This window comes from Ranitomeya variabilis, chromosome 5, assembly GCF_051348905.1.
Source record: "Ranitomeya variabilis isolate aRanVar5 chromosome 5, aRanVar5.hap1, whole genome shotgun sequence".
NCBI classification, from domain to species: Eukaryota; Metazoa; Chordata; class Amphibia; order Anura; family Dendrobatidae; genus Ranitomeya; species Ranitomeya variabilis.
The window spans coordinates 498,224,565-498,242,937 of NC_135236.1; the positions used below are offsets into that span (position 1 = coordinate 498,224,565).

Consider the following 18,373-nt stretch of genomic DNA (forward strand, 5'->3'; position numbering starts at 1 on the left):
CGGATGTGATGACATCAGGTCACCATGGCAATGCCCCGCAACGTTGATCCAACAGGCAGAAGGGCTGTCTTCCCTCTACCTGCTCTCGGAATGCTGTGATCGAGTTCGATCACAGCATTTAGGGGTTAAAGTGTCGGGAGCAGTGCAGATTTGAATGCCGGATGTCAGCTGTCAAAATCAGCTGACACCTGGCAGCGATCACATGCACACAGACCCAGGTCACAGGGACATATGGATATGTCTCAGGTGAGAAAGGGGTTAAACAACAACCACAAGATGGATTTTATCAACCAAGGTATCATTGTAATCAGTATAATAGGGCTAACCTGACACTGTTTGTAGGTTACGCAGCACAATCCTGCTGACAGGTTCCCTTTAAATATACTCCTTTAAACTTCATTCAGACATCCATGTTGCACGTACGTGTTGTATCCGTTTTACTTTACGAATACAATACATACACATTATAATCTATGATGCTACTCACATATCCATGTTTTTTCATAGTCTTTTTTGTCTCTTCAAAATTCATGGAGACATGTCATTTCCGTTTATTTCTGGGATCACGGAAGAAAAGTGCCAATAAAAGTCTATGGGTCTGAGAAAAACAAGTACAGAACACAGATGGCATCCATATACCATCCTTGTGCTGTCCTTATTTAACATTGGAAAGGATAGGAGAAGATTCGTTAGGCCACATTTACACGTTGAGTATTTGGTCAGTATTTTACCTCAGGATCTGTAAGCCAAATTGTTTTTCTTTTTTAATAACTTTGCAAAAATTACTACATTTCTGCTTTTTTTTCAGTCAAGATGGGGTGCAGAGTGTACATTAATGAGAAAAAAATGAACTTTTTTGAATTTACCAAATGGCTGCAATGAAACAAAGAGTGAAAAATTTAAAGGGGTCTGAATACTTTCCGTACCCACTGTATGTCCCTATATTGTAGTTATGTTCCCATCCAGGTCCCCATATTGTAGATATGTCCCCATATTGTATATATGTCCTCATAATGTATTTATGTCCCCATATTGTAGTTATGACCCCATCCAGGTCCCCATATTGTAGTCATGTCCCCATATCCAGTTCCTCATATTGTAGTTATGTCCCCATAATAATAATAATAATAATCTTTATTTTTATATAGCGCTAACATATTACGCAGCGCTTTACAGTTTGCACACATTATTATCGCTGTCCCCAATGGGGCTCACAATCTAAATTCCCTATCAGTATGTCCCCATCCAGGTCCCCATATTGTAGTCATGTCCCCATATCCAGTTCCTCATATTGTAGTTATGTCCCCATCCAGGTGCCCATATTGTAGTCATGTGCCCATATCCAGGTCCTGATATTGTACTTATGTCCCCATACTGTAGTTATGTCCCTATCCAGGTTCTCATATTGTAGAAATGTCCCCATATCCATGTCCCCATATTCAGATCCCCATATTGTAGTCATGTCACCATACCCAGATCCCCATATTGTAGTCATGTCACCATATCCAGATCCCCATATTGTAGTCATGTCACCATATCCAGATCCCCATATTGTAGTCATGTCACCATATCCAGGTCCCCATATTGTAGTCATGTCACCATATCCAGGTCCCCATATTGTAGTCATGTCACCATATCCAGGTCCCCACATTGTAGTCATGTCACCATATCCAGATGCCCATATTGTAGTCATGTCACCATATCCAGATCCCCATATTGTAGTCATGTCACCATACCCAGATCCCCATATTGTAGTCATGTCACCATATCCAGATCCCCATATTGTAGTCATGTCACCATATCCAGATCCCCATATTGTAGTCATGTCACCATATCCAGATCCCCATATTGTAGTCATGTCACCATATCCAGGTCCCCATATTGTAGTCATGTCACCATATCCAGGTCCCCATATTGTAGTCATGTCACCATATCCAGGTCCCCATATTGTAGTCATGTCACCATATCCAGGTCCCCATATTGTAGTCATGTCACCATATCCAGGTCCCCACATTGTAGTCATGTCACCATATCCAGATGCCCATATTGTAGTCATGTCACCATATCCAGATGCCCATATTGTAGTCATGTCACCATATCCAGATCCCCATATTGTAGTCATGTCACCATATCCAGGTCCCCATATTGTAGTCATGTCACCATATCCAGGTCCCCACATTGTAGTCATGTCACCATATCCAGGTCCCCACATTGTAGTCATGTCACCATATCCAGATGCCCATATTGTAGTCATGTCACCATATCCAGATCCCCATATTGTAGTCATGTCACCATATCCAGATCCCCATATTGTAGTCATGTCACCATATCCAGGTCCCCATATTGTAGTCATGTCACCATATCCAGGTCCCCACATTGTAGTCATGTCACCATATCCAGATGCCCATATTGTAGTCATGTCACCATATCCAGATCCCCATATTGTAGTCATGTCACCATATCCAGATCCCCATATTGTAGTCATGTCACCATATCCTGGTCCCCATATTGTAGTCATGTCACCATATCCTGGTCCCCACATTGTAGTCATGTCACCATATCCAAGTCCTCACATTGTAGTTATGTCCCTAGGTTTTAGAGGAGGAAAAAAAAAAGTGAAGCAAAAAAATGTGGTCAATTCTATACTAATATCCCCCATCCTGGTATATATATATGTCCCCAATCCAGGTATACATGGCCTCCTCCCCTTCCGGGTATGCAAGGCCACCTCATCCCCATCATGGTATGCATGGCCCTCTCATCCCTATCCTGGTATGCATGGCCCCCTCATCCCTATCCTGGTATGCACATCACTCTCATCCCTATGGTATGCATGGCGCCCATCCCCATCCTGGTATGCATGGCGCCCATCCCCATCCTGGTATGCATGGTCCCCTCATCCCCATCCTGAAATGCTTGGCCCCCTCATCCCTATACTGGTATGCATGGCTGCTGAACCCCCACCTCCCCACCACAGCAGGTACATCATTTCAATTGAGCATGCGTCTAAGGACGCACATTCAGCTGAAATAAAATGCTGCCGTCGGTGGCTCCCTGAACCGGGCTGGAATGCCAAGGGGTCTACAGTGCCTGCGGGCCGCATGAAGCAGCCTCAGGGGCCACATGCATCCCGCAAGCCTAAAATCTAAATGTGAACAAACACCAATTAGAAAAATACAATAAAAACATACCCCTCCTGCCTGATGTTATCAGTTATACAGCCTGAGACTCCTGAAAAATCTGGTGACTTCTCACCATTTGTAATCGAATGTACTGACTGGAAGAGAATATTCAATCCTGCTCGACCTTTTAACAGTGCGTGATGGTGGTGGGTAGGGGGCTGTAGGACTGTTTAGCAGAGTATGTATATAGTTTCATACTATACAATCACTTTAAGAGCAGAAGAGATTCAATTATATGTTGGTGGACCCTGAAAACAGAAATAAAGTAAGATCTACCTGTATTCTAATTCTGAAAGACTGAGCAATGAAATTGCCATCTGAAGTAATGAGATGAAAAACTATAAGGCTACTTTTCACACATCAGATTTCTTGCATCAGGCACAATCCGGCGAATGTTGGAAAAAACGGATCCGGCGCAGATTGTGAAAAACTGATGCGACGGATCTGTTTTTTCGACGGATCCGATTAGCATGTCCAGATGATTGGATAACAAAAAATTTGGAGCATGCGCAGTTTAAAAAAAAACGGAATCCGGTGCCGGAATCCATCATTTTCCGGGTCCGGCACCTTCCAGCTCCCATTCTAGCAAACAGCTGGAAGCGCCGGATCCGCCGGAGACAAAAAACTTTGCAATGGACGTTTTTTCCAGAAACCGGAAACGGCAGATTTGCCGGATCTGGCGAAAACTGGACAAAACGCAATGTCAACTGGCGCAATGCGGCACTAATACAAGTCTATGGGGAAAAAAACGGATCCGCCGGATACGTTTTTTTTAAAATTTAGCTTGATTGAGCCGGACAGCGACAACCTGATGTGTGAAAGTAGCCTAAGGGTATCAGCAAACACATGGACTAATAAATGATTTATTACCTGTTTTAAAGCCAGATTACCAATTATAAGGTTCCACTTCTCTATAGGAGAATCCATCTTCCCAACATTAACCTAAAATAAAACACAGACAAGTCATCGACTTCATCAATACACGGATGCATCCACAGATTTGTTACTATCCTATTCATCTAAATGGGGCTTACAGAAATTGGGGCAATTACGGCTATGAACTAAACAAATCTGAAGAAACAAGAACAGTGGACACTAAGGAGACGTATTTTAGGCCACATTTACTAAGAAAGGGAATTGCACAGATTTATCTAAATTTACACCGGTTTATAGCTGTGGTGTGTTTTAATACATCTGTCATACATCTACCTCTCATATACAGGATATCTGTATATATTTCAGTGTTTTCCAACAAAACAATCCCAAAATAACTTGGTGTTCTCAGGCTTGTTCACATTGAGTTCATGGAGCAAATCAGCTCCTAATTCCTCCTCTAAAACTGCCTGAAAACACTTAAACTTTTCATATTCATTTAGATGGGAAATCTAAATGTTTTCCTAAAGGGGTTTGCAGCAGATACTGATAGAATCAGTTCCAAACTAAGCAGTATCCAAAAGGTGGCAAAAAAGACATACGCTTCAGGTAAAAACTTTTCAAAACTGCTTTTAGGGTATGCACACAGCGAGACTTGTAGCTGACTTTTTGAAGAATTATGAGTTTGGGGGGAAAATTTGTAGAGTTTATACTGAGTTTCTGCTCCAAAACTCCTCAAAAAACCTTAGTGTGCACATACCGCATAGAAACGGAAAAACTAGTCAAAAAGAGAGGAGTTTCTGAAGCGGTTTCTGCTTGAAAAATTTGTCTGGCTCTAAAACTGTGTGATCATAGCCTAAGAAATCTAACAGTAGACAACAATAGCGAGACCTCTCATTTTTGTTCCAAGGCGGTCACTAGACAGTTACCAAATAATTATGAGCCAGAACTTAGCACTGGATCACTTTGGCCCTTCGAAGTAGGTTCTTTGAGTAAGAGGTGAGGACAAAGAGGAGTTCGGAGTAGGAAAATATTTAGCAAAACATACTAGGTTTTAGAATTCTACACAGATTCACTTGAAAGCAATTGGATGAGAACAGAGGAGTAAATATAAAATTATCTAATTAAATAGGCATAAAAAAAGAATTTCTCCCCAAAAAAAAAAGTGTCGTCCTTAAAGAAGCACTCACATGTATATGTTTCTTCAATAAAGGTGCATACATGCATGTAATGTAGTGCGAGTGTATACTCACCTACCGCCTCCATCTCTGTGATCCAGTTCTGCTTCCCTTCTCTGTGACGTCACCGGTTTGCAGACTCTGGGTCGCATGACCCGGAAGTGTCTTCTACAGCGTAAGCCTATGGAGCGTCAGAACTTCCAGCTCACACGGAGCGTAGAGTGAGCCGACAAGTCTGAATTGCGGTGGCATCACTGAGAAGTGGAGTAGAACAGCACGGAATCACGGAGAAGGCAGCAGTAGGTGTGTTAAAGAGATTGTCCACTACACGGACAACACCTTCTCAATCCCTATGTCTCCCCCTTTAAGATAATAACACTTGTACTCATCTCCAGTGTTGGCGCTGTTACAGCAGTGTCGGCACTGTCTCACACAGCTAGTGCGTACCCGTGTGACGTCGTGCAAACCCTGTGGTCAATCAGCGCTGGCTTCACTCTTGACTTTAGATGTATCACATACATCAAGAGGGAGACACAGCAGCGCTCACTTTCTCCGGATGTAGGCGTTTTGTTGGAAGGTCGGAAAACTGAAGCATCTGTCAACTAGCTGCAAGGTTCGCATGACGTCACACTGTTATGCGTTCTCTGGGAGACACCGTGTCGACACCACTGGAGAGGCGCCGACTCCGGAGGAGTAGAAGTGTTGTTATTTTTAAAGGGGGAAACATGAGGATTGAGAAGGGGTTGTGGAAGTAGTGGAAAACCCCTTTTATACACTAGAACTACACTCCTTTACATGCATTTCATGAAGAAAATTATTCATAGAGTGTTTCTTTACCATTTACTGAATGACTTTCCCAAGAACCTTTCCACCGAACCCCACCAGCAGAGCACAGCAACCCTGAAGAGCGCGATACATAAAATCTGATGTTCCATTCTATACCATAACTGCATTCCTGGGTAATTACTGGATGTCCTTACACCACTTTTACAGGAAGCCTATGGATTATGTAGCGCTGAGCCCTTTGTATAACAGGGTATGCTTTCATCTACCAAACATAAGCCATTACCTCGAGCCTCCACATCCCAAAGTACAGCTTTGTCGTTAAGATAGGGTGCACAGACATTAAGGAAAGAAATGAGCTGGCCAGCATTTGTTACCTAAAAGCAATTAATTTTAGCATTGATTTTCTGGATGATATTTTTTCACTACATAAAAAAAGCTGCACAAATAACATTTTGCCGGGATCAGGTTAGACATGAATAACATTGTGTTAGCATTGAGCAATTTCAAAAGCGTTCTGATTAAATTGCCGGCTTCTGGATTTCCATCCACTATGCCTGCCTTTGTCAGTGTGACCTTGCACAAATCAGTTTTCTGGGATGGCTGCAATGACACTTCATCTCTGCTCAGACTTCAAATAAAAGGGATTTCCAGATGTATACTGCTCTCGTATGCCACTGTATAGGCACACAGCCACATATGTTGTCAAAGACATCTAGGATTAAAAAGTACATTGCGCTGTATAGGCTTTTATTATACTGGGAGCCTAAGCATAAAAAGTGCATTGTACTGTATAGGCTTTTATTATACTGGGTGCCTATGCATAAAAAGTACATTACGCTGTATAGGCTTTTATTATACTGGGAGCCTATTCATAAAAAGTACATCTATGTGACTTGTACTCTAAGGCCAGGCAACCCCTTTAAGAGGACCATGAGTGCAGGTATTTCAACCCATCAGACTGCATCTAAAAAGTTAGAAGATAACTACTACCTATAGGCACTGTAAAATAAGAGCAAAGACTGGCCACTTTTAGCCAGGTCACAGGTCCTCTTACACGTCATAGGTTTAACAGCAGGTTTGAAAAAAAGTCACTCACTGCAGTGGAGAGTCTGGAGGCTAATGTCATTTCCAGGTTTCCTTTAAGGCCCAGCAATGCAGGAACCAAGATGAACACTTCTGTAAGATTTTTAAACACCTCCCAATGCTATTGGAAGGAAAAAAAATGAAGAAGAGGTTATCATCTAAGATTTATTTATTATAAATAAGCATTCTAAGAAAATAAGAAAACAAACAGAAGTATCGAATCTACAGAGTCACCCAAGCCTATGTGCAGAAGTTATCGGATAAGCATTTGTTATACTATCATCTGATGGGACCGGGAGACTGAAGAAGCAGAGCTGCACTTTACAACACGGAGGGGAGGAAAGACGGATTATGAAGTTTGCACATAATAACAATCAGGTTACGGTAAGCCTAGGATAAGTCGCAGGCGTGACAGTAATTCTGTAAAGCGGCCAACAAAAGTAATCATTTTTTGATAAGGAACTAAGACTTGGATTAAAAGGAACTGCCGTTTCCCAGAAACAGCATCATGTCCGTCCACAGGTTGTGTTTGGTGTTGTTACTCACCCAGTTAAAGGGAAACCACAGGCAGCACGGAGCAGAACTTGGGTGAACGATCGCTGCTGCCACTGACGGCCTCATTCACAAGTCACTATTTTTGCATCAGCGTTTGTATGCCAAACCCAGGAGTGGAACTTACAGGGAAAAACCATAACCGAAAGAGTGATACCTGTTCTGGAGACACTCCTGGTTTTGGCATACAAATACCGATACTGATGCAAAAATACTGAAGTGTTAATGAAGCCTTAAAGATCTGGCTGGGGACCAAAGGCAGACATGACACTAGTCCAGCTACCTTCCCCCTACACCGGTCTAGCTGTTTGATAGGTATCTCCCATATGTGAGACCTGTATATCAACTGGAATGGTGCAGGATCTTTAAACTAGGTTTTCTTTAAAACGCCAGAACATTTCAGAGAAAAACATACCACAATCAGTTCTGAATGATGCTGCCCGTGGTTTGGCAGCATGAATTGACTGACAGCTTCCCTTTAAGTGTATGGAGATGATCTCTAAACGTAACCTGTTTATGGTAAAATAAGAATAGTCCCTTATATTCTAGGCCTGGAAAACCCCTTTAACTTTTTACCATTGATCTTTACATACACTAACACTGGAAATAATTACTACAAACAAACTGAAACAATATTGGCCCAGTTTAAAGAATCCTTAGGAATCTATGAGATGGATCAATCCACATAAGCCGTCCATATGGGCGTGTAGGTCATAGGAAGTGGAATAAACTAATACCTTGGTATATGTGAGCCGATGTTTTATTCCAGTGAAATATGTGTTTTAATATGTATATGAGCTGTTAAAGGGAACCTGTCATGTGAAAAAACACTATTAACCGGCAGATATGGGGTTAATCTGCAGGTTAATAGTGTTCTCAACCAGCCTGGAGTCTGCAATTTGAGCCCTGCTGCTGGAAGGAAATTAACTTAATTCCCCCAAGCAAGATTTGGCGTTCAATCACAGGGGCGGTGCTGACATGGGATCAGTCACTGCTCTGTGTATAGAGATCAGCGGTGGTAACGCAGTAACTGACAGCCAACTAATGCTGACCTGCTGTCAGTCAGTATCAGGGGCGCTTTTACAGCCACCTCTCTCTATACACTTAGCAGTGACTGATCTCGTGCCGGCAACGATCCAGTGACTGAATGCCTAAGGCTGCTTTCACACTAGCGTCGGTACGGGCCCGTCACAGTGCCTCGGGCCGATGTACCGACGCATGCTGTGAAATAAATGCCAGACGTGGGCAGCGGAAGCAGTCTTACGACGCTTCCGCTGCCCCATTGCAAGGTCTGGGGAGGAGGGGGCGGAGTTTTGGTCGAAAATGGCGGACTCGACGCACAAAAAACCGTTACATGTAACTTTTTTTTGTGCCGATGGTCTGCCAAAACACGACGCAACCGTCGCACGACGGTTCCGACGTGTGGCAATACATCGCAATGCGTCGGTAATGTTAGTCTATGGGGAAAAAACGCATCCTGCAGACAACTTTGCAGGATGCGTTTTTTTCTCCTGAACGACGCATTGCGACGTATTGCAAACGACTCTAGTGTGAAAGTAGCCTAACGCTGGCGGGAGGCATGAAGTTAATTTCCACCCGGCACTGGGGCAGGTTGAGAACACTATTAACCTGCATATTAACCCCATAATCTGCAGGTTAATAGCGTTTTTTTCACCTGACAGGTTCCCTTTAAGGTCTATGGGCTGAACAAACATTTCCCTGAGAAGCTGCCTCCAGGGCTTATTTTCAATGAAAGGAGGCATTACCAGTGTGAGACATGTAGATCAGGAAAGCAGAGTCAGTTATTAGCTCACACTGGTAATGGTCACTTTTATTTTTCATTATCTCTAGAGGTAGAGTCTTGTTTACATCAGTGTCTGGCCCATATATCTTAACAGTTCATTTACATATTATCTCGGGAGTAAGCCATTGGATCGGGGTATTCAGACTTTCCATTTTCCATTAAGCCCATACCTCACACTGACCAGCGAGCTCAAGAGCAGCTTTCTGAGTGATCGGTGGGGGTCTTAGGACCTGGTCTACAACCAATCTACTACAAGTTAGGTAGCACATAGCTGGAATACCCTTTAACAAAAATGTCAAACATTACTAACCGGAAAAATTATTGAAAATAAAAGAAATAATCCTATAGAAGTCTCATTCTATTGATTCTTGGCATATTATAGTCAATTCATTAAAATGTAGTAAACATTTTTAAGGAGAAACATTCCAGTATATGTTCTGGTAAATTCTTCCTACTTTTAAATATTCCTATATTTCTATACAAACCTGTACAATGTCTAGAACCATTCCAGCTGACACCGTCCCAAACCCTGCTAGCAGGAACGGCACAAGTATTTGGAGGGCCATCGTAAAGCTAGATTCTTTTGGCAGTTTTTTGCTCCCCTCAAGAAGGGCATCAGTGTCCCCATCTCCAGGATTCCTACCATCCTGCAACATTGTATCCGATTCCGAGGCATCCCTCCCTTCACAGTAATCATAAGAGTCATAGTCATAGCTTGTACTGCAAATATTCGAGCAGTGTGGGGCATTTCCAAGATAGCTCGGCTCAGAGAAGTGATGATACTCCAGATGCTGGTCAGCTCGGAGGTTAAAGCCATGTCCTGATGGTGACAAGCCATTGATTTTCTTCAGTCGGTCTTCCTGGCCTTTGTGGCACATTAGAGGAACCATGCTCAGGAGAAGAGATAAGAACTTGTCAGACTGAATTGGTTTCAAGTTAACATTCCAGGCTACTGGATCCGTATTTGTGAATATGGAATAAGGACGGCCATGGCTGTCACTCATCCTGCTGCACATGTTCTTTCAGGAACACAGAAATCCTCTTGGACTGGTTCCTAGAAAAAAAACACAAAAAGATCCTTTTACGTGTGCAAAGTTACACAATAGGTCCATATGCCGGCATTCTGCAGAGGCGTCATCAGTGCAGCATGTGCTATAACCTGAGGCAGCTAATCAAATATTGGTTTTCACCATTTGACTAGATGAACATAAGGAGACAAATAAATGTTTGGTTTTTTTTTACAATCATTCCCAGGATACTGCAGCCTATATGCCTATAGATATGAGGCTGCTACATTAATAGTCCAGACACACTATTGCAGTATTTCCAGTAGATTCCAATATTCTATAGATATGTCTCTCATTAACACTTCTCAGATCTATTGACAAAATTTGACTATTTACATCAGAAGAGTAAAAACTATGGGGTTTATATAAACAGTCAATTTGCTATAACTGCTATCTCCAGAAATGCGCACACCGGCACAAGGGTTGCGTCTTGTATTTCAGCTCAGCTCCACTGACATGAATGGGGATGAGGAGTAATACAAAACGCATGGACATTTGTTTCTGTGACAAAGCAGACATGCAGTGGTAACATAATTTCTACAGCACGTGACCGCTGCAGCCAATCACTGGACTCGGCAGTGATGCCAGAGAAGACAGAAGAAGGCCACTGAGCCCTAAAAGGATCTCTCAGATAGTGTCCTTTCTATGTATGGATGACTTTCTTATTCTATATAGAATAAACATATACTCCATACATACATATGCTCAATTTACACTTGCCAATAATGATTATTATCAGTAACAAGCATTACTAGGATTCTCCGCCCGTCTAAACACGCTGCCAATCAGTGGTTAAACAAGCAAAACCATGGTCAGCTATAATAGGTTTATACTTTCTTATAGATGATCATTTTCGGTAGCACATTGTCCTTTGTAAACAGGTCATGTGCTGCCGAGAACAATTATATTTCATCAGCACAGAACCATCCATATTAACAATTATTCTATGTGCATGGAATTGCAGTCAGCCTATCTAAAACAGGCAACTAAACAACTGCCGCCTACATTTGGCTGGTCAACGAGATGTTTTTGAAGCCATTTTTTTCTGCAGAAAAAAAGTTACTTTTTACTATCCTTAATTGTTTAGTTTTTTTCTCCTGACAGAATTTTAGCGCCGCTGCATTTTCAATATCTGCAGTAAGTCTCTTCTTTCAGCTTTTTTGCAGCGTTCTTCCACCCACAGAAAACAATGACAAAGTGCAAAAAGGCAGCAAACTGGTTTTGCTGTCTTTTTGCTGCATTTTTCGCTGTTATTGATGAATAAAACTGACTTTATTAAACGTTGTAGACAAAATACACATGCAATGGCCGGGGGGGGGGGAAAAGCAGCACAAATGCGCCAAAAAATAATATTTCCAAAAATTGTATTTTGAACACGATATTTTACTGCTAAAAGGGCAGCTTTTGGTTGTAAAAAAACAAATGCTGCAAAAACGCTGTGCGTGAACGTAGCCTAAATATATAGTTATTATCTTTTATACAAACTCCTCATGCTTTCGAAAACCAGTAGTGAAAGACCAAATATTATGTAATTAAAGTTTAAAAATAATACAGGTAAATTTTGTACTAAATTTTGGTAAATCTTTTTCTGCCTTGATAATGCTTTATTGTACATTCTCATTTTGCTGATATATTCTAAGATGTCTATGGGAATATGCTACATGCAATGTAAGAACATCAAGGATGATTGATTACTAGTGATGAGCGAGTTTACTCATTGCTCGGGTTTTCCCGAGCACGCTCGGGTGGTCTCCGAGTATTTGAAAGTGTTTGGAAATTTAGTTTTTTCACCTCAGCAGAATGATTTACAGCTACTAGACAGGCTGAACACATGTGGGGGTTCCCTAGCAACCAGGCGTGCTCAGGAAAACCCGAGCAACGAGTAAACTCGCTCATCACTATTGATTACATCTAAAGTTTACAGTAAGACTAAAAATTACACTGGATCTGACAAATAAGATCAAGGTGAACACAAATAACAAGGGTAGTTTCCAATAAAAGCAAACAGATCTGAACATGGCATAGCTTGCAGATGGAAAATATAAAAAAAAAATTATATTTATGCTCTCTTTTTACGTTTGAGCAGATCTGACATATCTATGTATCACGGTCCGTGTACAGACCAGCCGAGGATCTCCTGACCCCCAACTCAACAGCATCCTATATGCTCAAAAGGTCAGGAGAAAAGTATACTGCTTTTGTTTTTTATTTCCATTATTAAAATTTCCGTGATCACCGATAACTATGCTTGTTGTAAAGATGTACGAAAAATATAAAAACAGTAGGACGGGTATAGACCAATCATTTCAGCTTTCAAACAAGCTTTAAAATACAAACAAAGATCTATAAATCTATATTTAATTAGTGAACACTACGAGAATAAAAAAAGTGTAAAAATATGTAGCAAGGGAATTAGGAGGAGAGGATATAAGGAGGTGTCAGGTGGTAATTGCGGAAGGTGTATGTCGCTCAGGTATGGTATAAATGTACAGCTAGTAACCACAATATAGGAATAATAGGAATTGCAAACAGAAAACCACTGACAAAGTAAACAGAAACATGAACACAAGAAGATCATCTCAAAAGGCACCTACCTAGGTGTAAATGCCACCATGTACCAGAAGCATTGCCAAAAACGTTAAAGTACTCCAGTAGAGAGAATGCATATGCTACATGTACAGCGAGGAGTACAGTGAAACCTTGTACTCTATGCATCCACATAAGCAATTTCCCCATGACCTGTAATCACAATCAGTCTATAAGGAACTGATGTCAATGACAGGAATCATTTTCCAAAGTCCAAGTTATGTTACAACACAGTGCTGCGCCTCTCCCTGAAAACTTCTGATGAACCAGAAAGAGGGGCAGGCCCAACAAATGCCAACTGATGAAAACCAAAGCTCAGAATCAAACCAACTATGGAATTTTAAGAGGACTATCAGCTCTTGAGCCCTCACCATCCCTGAGGCGTAACGGTGCAGTTCCTGTCAAGACCCACTTGTCTCTGTTGAACATCTAGGCTGGGGCTGCATAGGGACTTTGGCTGCAACATAGGTTGTGCAGTCAAAGATCGCTGTATGCTGCTACATAATGCAAGTGGATGGAATCTCATTATGACCCATCAGGTACTGTGACCATGACAATCATACAGCAATCTGAAGCTTGACGTGGCCAAAGTTACCGATAGTCCCGATCTTTTGGCATAGTACAAGAAATTGGTTAACTAATCTTATTCTGTACCAAACTTTCTCAAGAGCAGTAAGTAGATTTTCCTATAGAAACTAGCACATGGGCACATGCCCTGGCTGCCCTACATAGGAACACTTGCTGCAGCTTTACCATGTTTATAGCCTCTTGGGTGATCGATCTCACACTTTGAGCCAGCCAGCTCAGAGCAGGACAGGAGCTTGCTTGTAGAGTCACTCTGAAGCTACCAAAGAACATCCTAGACACGATTCCATAAGGAGTTATGGAGATACTAAACATCCTAGCCGTACATCGTGTATATTTCCGAGATCTCAAATATGGCAAACGCCCCCGGGGTGCTTAGTCCATTCTGGCACCACAGGGAGGAGAGATAAGTAGAATGGATAATGGGAACCTGATAGCCAAGATCTGTTTAGTCTCAAAGAATAGCAGGGGCCCGGCTGGATGAGATGGCGGCAAAATCACTTCCCTAGGACCGTCCATTAAAGAGTTATGACTCATCCTAGGTTTTTTTAGCTGCTAGAGGTAATGGGACGGGATATGGGTTCAGCCCAGAGGGCAGTGACCCAAAGGGTATAAAGGCTAATGTAAAGCCATGTGATCCCTCTCTGTTATGCATGCGTTCCACTTCGGAAGGGGGATCACGTAGAGTAATATGCTGTGAAGGATCTAGGAGCCAGCTAGCAGCCCATGCCCCCTGCGGCTAAGTGCACAAATGGTCGAACATCAATCCAGTAATTGACATGATCCATCTGCTTAGATCTTTTGTCCTATAAGTATTGTATTTGCAACATCTGACCATTGTATATGTATAATCATCGTGTATATAGTGTATTGTCTAGTGTGCCCTTAAGGCGATTAAATATATAATTTAACCATGGGCTGCTCCTTTATCTTGATCCACAAATCCACACATCCGTTTCTCAGCTTAACTTTCCATGCTACCGGGGCTGGTTTCTGGCCCGATATAATTCCGCGCCAGGATTATACCCAACAAGGAGCTGGTGGCAGTCCTACTGGGCTGGTAGTGCTCTGTTTCACTGGTGCTAGTGAGAGGGGCCTGTCAGTTTTGTGCGCGAGTGTGGTAATACGTCAGTGACTGTGTGGGCCACATCCTCTCACGCCCTGTGCCTCCCTGGACCCGTGTGGCCAAGGGGCATCTGTGTAAAACTGTACCAAGCAGACATTGCGTGTACCTAGGCGATGTTGGTGAAAGTGGGGAGACCACATTATGTGATCCGTCTGAAGTAATAGTGACGTCAGGTGGGGTGGCGAGATGCAGGTTCATCACAATAACATATGCCAAGATTGGCCCAAGAAATATCTGAAGACAGATTTTTCCAAGGTTTTATGGACTGATGAGTGACTCTTGACGGACAAGATGGATCAGTAATGAGCACAGACCTCTCCTGCGACAGACGCTAGCAAGGTGGAGGTGGGGTACTGCTATGAGCTGTATTACTAAAGATGAGCTAATTGGACCTTTTTTGGGTTGAATATGGACAGAAAAATCAACTTCTAAACCTACTGCCACATTTTAGAAGACACTTTCATCAAGCAGTGGTAGAGGAAAATTTTTGCATGTTCTAAGAAAACCATGATGTTTATGTAGGACAATGCTCCATCGCATGCAACAAAGTTCTCCACTGCATGACTAGCCAGTATAAGCCTTAAAGATTAAAGAATAATGACAAGGCAATTTTCCTCATCTGACCTAAACCCTATTGAGAACTTGTGGAGATTTCTTTAACAGTATATTTATGGTGAAGGAAAACAGTATACCTTTGAACAATGTCTGGGAGGCTTTGGTTGGTGCTGCCCAAAAAGTTGATTTTCATCAGTTTAAGCATATTACGAAACAGATAGACTCTATGGATGGACTGGCTGCACTCAATTGTGCTAAAGCAAGGAAATGTGTGATACATGAAATGTGAATAGCATAATGGCTTGTGAAATCTATGAAAAAACACATGAGATGCTTAGCACAAACTTTGGCCCAAAAATGTGAGCCCATCCACCAAACGTCAAGGTAATCTCAGATCGGATGGGTCCCTGACCTGACTGCCTAGTGTGAACACTTACCTATGGCTAATAACATGGTAAAGCCTGCATTTATAGGAAGGTCGGAACCAACTGTGTTTGGATGTAATTACAATCACAGCATGGTGAAGGGCGGGGCGTTCAAGTCAGAAGAAAATAGTGTTTTTTCATAGATTTCACGAGCCATTATGCTATTCACATTTCACGTATCGCACATTTCCTTTCTTTAGTACAATTGAGTGCAGCCAGTCATCTCTTTGCTATGTAAGTTGTTTTTTGGTTATGCACCAGTTCAGACTAGTTCGCTGTTCAGTCAGTTTACCATTACTTGCTATGGAGCTTATGACTGTTATTAAAAAGAAGGGTGACTGTATTGGTCACTGACATATTTTTGAAGTGTCAGAAATGTATTTTTGTACTCTCTGAGTTGTTTGGTTATTCTCACTTTCACAGATGAAAATACACAATTGAGATAGGAAAATGTACATTTATCATTTAGTTGCATAATAATTATGTACACTAATGGTTGCTCGATAATTATACACACAGGAATTCTCCTAAGACAAAATCTCACTATTTTACTTTCTTAAACATTCAGCGTTCAGGTTTGTTAATTTTTTGCATTGTAGATGTTCGATAATAAAATGATTAATAAAAAATACAAATTTCCTAACAATTGTGCACACGTTGTAGATGGCCTCATACATAATACCTACTGCAGGCACTGGAATACATCATTTCTTTGATAGACATAGGCAGGAATCTGGTTACTGTTCCTACTTGTCCACTTCGTCGCCTTACTAGTATTTAAATGGGGCCCATTAACAGTTCACAGCATATAATGGTATGCAGGACACAATCTGCAACTATATTATCAGAAAAATGGCACGTAGATGAATAATGTAAAATGTATTTGTGCAGCTATACTGTGGGCTGTCCAATGACTATTTGAGCAATGATTATTTGGAATGCATGGTATTTACTCTGTGTATATGACGTGCAGAAGGCGTTGGTGTCGAGCCTCCTTAAAACGTAGCAGTTTGTGAGTGAATTTACCCTCTATATTTAACAGGTCAAGCGACAAAGGACAAATCATCATTTGTGTTGTGTGTTAATGTCAATAAGGCGGTTATTGAAATACGCATTAATATTTGCAATACCATGCCTTTACCAACAATTGCACCTACAGCACACAGAGTACGGACATACCCGTATCATGACATAATCAGTCACTGGGTTTATTTGTCTGCTACCTGCCAAAAAAAAAGAAACTAAAAATATATACAGTGGGGCAAAAAAGTATTTAGTCAGTCAGCAATAGTGCAAGTTCCACCACTTAAAAAGATGAGAGGCGTCTGTAATTTACATCATAGGTAGACCTCAACTATGGGAGACAAACTGAGAAAAAAAAATCCAGAAAATCACATTGTCTGTTTTTTTATCATTTTATTTGCATATTATGGTGGAAAATAAGTATTTGGTCAGAAACAAACAATCAAGATTTCTGGCTCTCACAGACCTGTAACTTCTTCTTTAAGAGTCTCCTCTTTCCTCCACTCATTACCTGTAGTAATGGCACCTGTTTAAACTTGTTATCAGTATAAAAAGACACCTGTGCACACCCTCAAACAGTCTGACTCCAAACTCCACTATGGTGAAGACCAAAGAGCTGTCAAAGGACACCAGAAACAAAATTGTAGCCCTGCACCAGGCTGGGAAGACTGAATCTGCAATAGCCAACCAGCTTGGAGTGAAGAAATCAACAGTGAGAGCAATAATCAGAAAATGGAAGACATTCAAGACCACTGATAATCTCCCTCGATCTGGGGCTCCACGCAAAATCCCACCCCGTGGGGTCAGAATGATCACAAGAGCGGTGAGCAAAAATCCCAGAACCACGCGGGGGGACCTAGTGAATGAACTGCAGAGAGCTGGGACCAATGTAACAAGGCCTACCATTAGTAACACACTACGCCACCATGGACTCAGATCCTGCAGTGCCAGACGTGTCCCACTGCTTAAGCCAGTACATGTCCGGGCCCGTCTGAAGTTTGCTAGAGAGCATTTGGATGATCCAGAGGAGTTTTGGGAGAATGTCCTATGGTCTGATGAAACCAAACTGGAACTGTTTGGTAGAAACACAACTTGTCGTGTTTGGAGGAAAAAGAATACGGAGTTGCATCCATCAAACACCATACCTACTGTAAAGCATGGTGGTGGAAACATCATGCTTTGGGGCTGTTTCTCTGCAAAGGGGCCAGGACGACTGATCCGGGTACATGAAAGAATGAATGGGGCCATGTATCGTGAGATTTTGAGTGCAAACCTCCTTCCATCAGCAAGGGCATTGAAGATGAAACGTGGCTGGGTCTTTCAACATGACAATGATCCAAAGCACACCGCCAGGGCAAAGAAGGAGTGGCTTCGTAAGAAGCATTTCAAGGTCCTGGAGTGGCCTAGCCAGTCTCCAGATCTCAACCCTATAGAAAACCTTGGGAGGGAGTTGAAAGTCCGTGTTGCCAAGCGAAAAGCCAAAAACATCACTGCTCTAGAGGAGATCTGCATGGAGGAATGGGCCAACATACCAACAACAGTGTGTGG

The 18,373-nt window shown here is 42.0% G+C and overlaps 1 protein-coding gene across 2 annotated transcripts in view; it reads right to left on the reverse strand.

The window, feature by feature from the left end:
• SLC41A2 (solute carrier family 41 member 2) overlaps positions 1 to 18,373 on the reverse strand; it is a 133,057-nt gene that overhangs the window by 91,956 nt on the left and 22,728 nt on the right. The window contains exons 1-4 of one of the 2 annotated variants that reach the window (XM_077265667.1): positions 13,120 to 13,236; positions 9,944 to 10,512; positions 7,116 to 7,223; positions 4,053 to 4,124 (exon numbers count right to left, since the gene is read on the reverse strand). In XM_077265667.1, coding sequence (XP_077121782.1) covers positions 4,053 to 4,124; positions 7,116 to 7,223; positions 9,944 to 10,474 — 711 coding nt within the window. In that variant the 5' untranslated portion in view covers positions 10,475 to 10,512; positions 13,120 to 13,236. Of the gene's footprint in view, positions 1 to 4,052; positions 4,125 to 7,115; positions 7,224 to 9,943; positions 10,513 to 13,119; positions 13,237 to 18,373 lie in introns of those variants that run through there. The other variant, XM_077265668.1, reaches the window with a different exon arrangement.